Below are 5935 nucleotides of genomic sequence, written 5' to 3'. Positions count from 1 at the left end.
AAGGTCCCCAGCTTCTCGGTAGCAGGCCAGGATGCACAGGTGGTCTGAGCCCGAAGTCTGGTGACCCACTCTGCTATGATGCTTCCCGGGTCAGGGAGGGGCTCATCTGGAATTCTGGTAGGACCATAGGGGTTCCTTGAAACTTTTCAAGAGCATGTAGGTGTCCATGTGTGTACACACATGTTCAGATGTGTGTTTTGTAAGGAAAGAGGCATTGCTTTTAGCAATACTTCAAAGGAATTTTTGGCCTAGAAAAGGCTCAGAATCACTGATATTGAGCAATATTCTTGACTATCTAGATTTTACTTACTGATATGCCAGTCCTCCACAGGTACCCAGGGATGGCTGAACTTGCCTCTTTACTTGTACAATTAAAAGGAATAATTAGGGTAAACAGGCTTCCCTTGTAGGTCAGTTGGTAAAGAATCTGCCTGCAAGGCAGGAGACCCGGGTTTGATTCCTGGGTTGGGAAGATACCCTGGAGAAGGAAATGGCAACCCACTGTAGTATTCTTGCCTGGAGAATCCCATGGACAGGGCAGGCCTGGCAGTCTACAGTCTATGGGGTCACCAGAGTCAGACACAATTTAGCGCCTAAACCACCACCACCATGTCAGGTAGATGTTGGAGGTCTTGTTGACTGATTTTAACATTGGCTCTTTGACCACCAACAGCCCAGGAGGGTCACATCCACTTAGGTGGGCTTGAGTAGTTGTGGCATGGGGGCTTAGTCGTCCCGCGGCATGTGGGATCCTCCTGGACCAGGGATCAAACCCATGTCCCCTGCATTGGCAGGTGGATTTGCACACCATGAGATGGTTGATCTCAAGCACTCCTCCACCTGGAGCAGCTCACAAGACACCCCCAGCCCCACGGCCAGCAGCCAGGGCCACTGAGACCGAAGGCCCACCTCCACCCACACCCAACTCCCATCATGCTGTCCAAAGGGGTCACCTCGGGCCTAGAAGAGCCCTCCCCTGCCGTAAAGGCCCAGCCAGTGGCAACGAGATCCTGGAGGGGACGCTTCCTCTCAGAGGCCTCACTGGACCTCAGCCTGTCCAGACATGAGGTCAGGAGTGGAGGAACAGAGGCAGCTGAGTGGCATCGATGGAGACTGGGCTTGCCCTGATGGTGAGGAGCTGCCAGGGTGGCCTGAGGTCTGCTGGGAAGAGGAATAGGGTGCTGGACCACGGGGGGCCCACTTGGCCAGCAGACTCCAGGCTCCGAGAGCCCAGCTGCCAGCTCCGACGCTCACTTCTCTCTTGGGCTCCCGGAGCCTCCAGACCACTCACCAGGGTGCACACAGTGACTGTGGGGGGACGTCTACATACACCTCTGTGTCCTCATCTGTACGACAAGAGAACTGAGAGATGGTGTCCAGAAAGAGAGGGCCTTCCTGCCATCCAGGCCAGGACAGCACTGTGACCTAGGGCTTGGCGGGGACAGCTCACAAGGGGATGGGAAGCTGGAGGGGTGGTCAGCCCTCTGTCCTGCCCCAGCCCAGGACTCCTGAGGGGTGACAGGTTGTGGAAGAGAACTGAGGAGACAAAGGTCAGTGGGTGGGCAGGCTGAGCAGCTGGGACCCCTGCAGGTAGGCTGGCCCCCTCTCGAGGGCCCTCCTCTCCCCAAACCATCCACCCCTTAGACCTCCAGCCAAGTGGCCCCCTGGACTCACCCTTCCAACACCCACAGGTCCCCTGTCCCAGCCCCCACCTCCTGGACACTCAGTCATCAATCCTGCCCCACGCTGACCTCTCCTCGGCCTCCCACCTGCCCCTGTCCAGCTCCACCTGCACAGAGGAGTCCAGGTATGAATCTGACGGGTCACTGCCCTACAGACATCCTTCGCTGGTCTGAAGGGCCCGCAGGGTAAAATGTAAGGAGCTTACAGCGCTTCAAAGGCCCCTCTGCCCTCCTAGCATCCCCTCACTCAGGTGCTCCACCACCTTGGGGCTATTCCGCCCTCTGTAACTATGGCTACATTGTTCCCGCCACCAGGCACACCAGCCCCACTGCCTCAAGGACTGTGTCCTCCAAAATGCCTTTCCTTGATCTTTCCTAAGATCTCTTAGCCTGCCTTAGCCAGCTCTGAGCTGCCCTGAGGCTCCCCAGATGGCCTGGAAGGGCAGGGAGAACCCCTTAGAGCCTGGTGCTGAAGGGGCCTAGGGCGGGGCTATAAAGCTCGCCGAGGCCAACTGACTGGGCTCAAATCCAAACTCCTCTTACGTGGCTGGAGGAGCCAGGTCCACTTGTTTAACCTCTCTGTGGTATAACAGTTCTCAATGCCCAGGATCGTGTGAGGATTTTTAGCATACCTCAAGCATCTGCCCCCTCCTTAGACTGTGAGCTCTTAAACACAGCTGGTGCCTAATAATCAGCCTGCTTCCAAGCACAGGGCTTCCCGAGGACAAGAGGCAGAGGCCCAAGGGCAAGGCCTGCAGACAGAACGCTCCTAGGCCTCAAGCCCTGCCAGCCTCCCTGACTCCTGGCCCCTAACAACATACAACACACCGACCGCAGGGCCAGCCTTACCAGCGTCTCCTCTCTTCCACAGCTCACCTAGACTCTGCCACGGGGACCCTGCACCACCCATCACCTCCCACCCCTGGGGCTGAACCAGCACTAGCTCTGCCAATAGAGCCCTTTTTGCCCATCAGATGGTCCCAAGGTGCCAGGGACCCTTCTTGGGATGTGGGTGCTCCCAAAAGGGGTTCAGCAGAATTTGAGGGTATGCCCAGGTGAGGGGGTGGGGGGGGTGCCTTGGGCCAGTTTCTACCCTGAGGTCTGCAGTCAAAATGAGATTGGCCATCATGCAGGTATCAAATGCAAACGGTTACGGGCCCTAGCCAAACTCGGAAAGTCCAGAGCCTTCCGGAGGAGCTCCCTCGGCAGGACCACTGGCCCTTTCTCAGCTTGTAGATGGATGCTTCATGACACCTCCCTAAAGAGGCCTTCTCTGACTTGCCTAAGTTAAGTCAGAGTCCTTTATGAGTCCCCACTTCAGCCTCTGCCCACTACCCTCAGAGCTGGACGGTCAGTGAGGCCTGGCCTTGGGCAAAGCAGCAATTCAAAACCAAGGAGACAGACATAAACCAGAAGTGTTTATTGCAGAAATTTGGCCAAGATTTCAGCTGAGTGATCACAGGCTAGGCTGGGGCCCTCTGCCCACGACTGGCCCGGTAAAACAGGAAAGGGCCGGAGGAGGATATCTGGGCTCCAAGCCTCAGAGCTGTGAGAGGATGTTGGGAGCCAGGCTGCAGGTGAGGCCTGTGCCATCTGGCTCCACGTTCAGGGATTTGACGATGCCATCCTCTATCACCATGGAGAACCTGCCAGAAAGAAGGGCCGGGCCACGTCAAACAGCCTGGGCCTGGAGGCTGACAATGGAGACAGGTGGGGTAGCAGGCGAACCCCCCAAGGGGGACCCTCCCACTTTTACCTCTTCAGTCGGTGATTCCCAAAGAGAAAGAGCAGTGAATCATCAAGTAACAAATCTGTCTCCTGAAAGGAGAAGCAGAGGAAAGGTCAGGAACGCCCAGAACAGGCCAGTCCCCTAGCCGCTCCCCACACTGGCCGTCTCCCTTCAAGTCCCTGCTTCCAGGATGGAGGCTGGGAGTGCACTCACCTTCCCAAAAGTCCCATTGGGGTCTGCCAGGAGCCGAACCTAAGGAGAAAGCAAAAGTCACAAAAAAATCTCCACCTTGGCCCCAGATCCCCTACAGGATCCACAGCTCACCTTGCCCTCTGCCTTGTGGGCGCGTGCCCACTCTTCAGTTACAAAGACATCATTAACGGTCAGACATGCCACCACCTGGATCCCCTTGGCCTTCAGAGCGTCAGCCTGCTCCACGAACCCTGGCAGGTGGGTCTGGGGAGGAGAACCAGAGTCAGCAAGTGGGTAACAGCCTCTGCTCCTCAGCCCACGCTTTGTCTCCAAGCCCTCTTCATTTCCCGACACCGACCCCTTTCATCAGACAATGAGAACTGGGTAAGCCACAGTTCCTTTTTGTTTCCCTGGTGGCTCAACAGTAAAGAATTCGCCTGCCAATGCAGGAAACGTGGGTTCGATCCTTGCATCAGGAAGATCCCCTGGAGAAGGAAATGGCAACCTGCTCCAGTATTCTTGTCTGGGAAATCTCCTGGACAGAGAAGCCTGGCGGGCTACAGTCCATGGGGTTGCAGAGAGTTGGCACGACTTAGCGACTAAACAGCAACAACTAAGAAGCTCGGATCCAAGTTCAAGTGTTCCTCGCTCAAGACCGTGAACGTCCCACGAGCAGGACCGCCTCATCTACCCGAGTCCCAAGTCCCTTCCACAGCCCTGTCTAGTCACCCAGCAGGATCAATGAGAGGTGTTGCACCACCTTTTCTCCTACATCCCTACACGCACAGTCACAACTTATTTCTTAAAAACCTGATATGCTTCTTTAACTGTCATATCACCTACATCCCATTGGTACAAGCTGTCGCGGGACTAAGCGGGACTCTGCGGGACTCGTGAACAATACAAACACACACACAAGATCCCAACTGCTGAGCCCAGAAGCGCAGGCCTCACCTTGGAACAACCAGGGGTAAAGGCCCCAGGGAGGCCAAACAGCACTCCCTTCTTGCCTTTGAACAGCTCTGCCAGGTTCACCTTGTTGCCCGGCTCCTTTTCAAATACCTCCACCGACGGAATGGCATCTCCAACCTAGAAAGAAGGACTCCAAGGTAAGGGCAGGGGCAGGGCCACAAGGGCGGGGTGGGGGTGCCCAGAGAGGGCTGAGGAGCCCTGCCTGGTCCCGTGGAGCGCGGGTTGACACCCGGCAGGGAAGTCCACCGCTGTCGGAGCTTCCAGAGGTCCCTTTCCTGCGACCACCTGGTTACCCCACATCCTCCAAGTTTCAGGGTGGCCCTATTCCTCTTAAGGGCCAGTCGGTGACCACAGAAAAAAGGGGACGGCCTCTCTGGGTGTCACAAGAGGTTGAGTAAACAAAGTGAGTTACAGGAAAGAGATGAGACAGAGGGGCAGGAGGGGGCCCTGACAACACGGAGGGAGAGGACACCGGGCACGGCTGATCAAGACGAGAAAAAAATGGGAGGGCAGCAGAAGGTGGGATGGCTGGGGGGCAGGGTGCAGGTCCCTACATCCAGCAGATATGAGTACAGAAGGACTCCCTTCAAGGGGGAGGGATCAGTGTTCCTGGGAGTGTGTGAGGGCTTCACGGGCCAGAAAAAGTAGACAAAGGGAGCAAAGTCAGGGGTGAGGGTAGAGCCTGGAGAAACCCAGCAGTGGGTTGTAGGATGAAGTAGAAGGAGGGGATCTCAGAAGACTGTGAAGCAAGGGGGAGCCCCAAGGAGCTGGGGATGGTTCCAGAAGATAAGAGGGCTGAAAAACTCAGCAGAAGGGTGCGGTGGGAGAGACAAAACAGGGTTCTAAGAGACATCACCTGTTTCAAAGGATGGAGTGAGAGTAATACCCAATAACGTGACAAAAGCAGCGGAAGGGCATGGAGAAGAACACGCATAGGGGTTAAAAAGGGTAAAGGAGATGGTTCCATAGGTGGGGGAAGCCATGGCACGCCACCTGAAAACGGTGGAGACTCATCACAGGTGTCCCAGAGTGGGTGTGGCAGGGAGACCAGGGGAAGGCCCAAAAGCCTTGAGAACTGTTAGAGGAGATGGGGCACGAGACCCCTAAAACTGGCGACATCGTTGCAGCCACCGGGGTCTTGTTGAAGGAAACAAGGGGAACGGACGGCGGGAGGAGCCTCTATGGCAGCGGGAAGGTAATAAAGACGGTGACTCTCCCCCAGACAAGCGGGACGAAGAGGCGTGCAGAAATGAGTGGAGTCGGGTAGGCAAAGAAGTCAGGCCTGGCTGGGCCCGCGGTCACCTTAATCGGGGCCATGGCTACAGCAGCGCTTCTGAAACCTCGGACCCCGCCAAACGTC

At 56.4% G+C, this 5935-nt stretch overlaps 1 protein-coding gene across 1 annotated transcript in view; it reads right to left on the bottom strand.

Annotated features, from left to right (window-relative positions):
* Positions 1–3087: 3087 nt before the first annotated feature.
* PRDX5 (peroxiredoxin 5) overlaps positions 3088–5935 on the bottom strand; it is a 3301-nt gene continuing 453 nt past the window's right edge. The window contains exons 3-8 of the mRNA XM_010838094.1: positions 5878–5935; positions 4558–4692; positions 3736–3867; positions 3625–3663; positions 3439–3500; positions 3088–3328 (exon numbers count right to left, since the gene is read on the bottom strand). Of these exons, the coding sequence (XP_010836396.1) occupies positions 3223–3328; positions 3439–3500; positions 3625–3663; positions 3736–3867; positions 4558–4692; positions 5878–5935 (532 nt within the window). The 3' untranslated portion in view covers positions 3088–3222. The remainder of the gene's footprint in view (positions 3329–3438; positions 3501–3624; positions 3664–3735; positions 3868–4557; positions 4693–5877) is intronic.

This window comes from Bison bison, unplaced genomic scaffold (genome assembly GCF_000754665.1).
Source record: "Bison bison bison isolate TAMUID 2011002044 unplaced genomic scaffold, Bison_UMD1.0 scf7180017864089, whole genome shotgun sequence".
Classification (NCBI taxonomy): Eukaryota; Metazoa; Chordata; class Mammalia; order Artiodactyla; family Bovidae; genus Bison; species Bison bison.
This window is presented reverse-complemented; position numbering and strand designations above follow the sequence as displayed.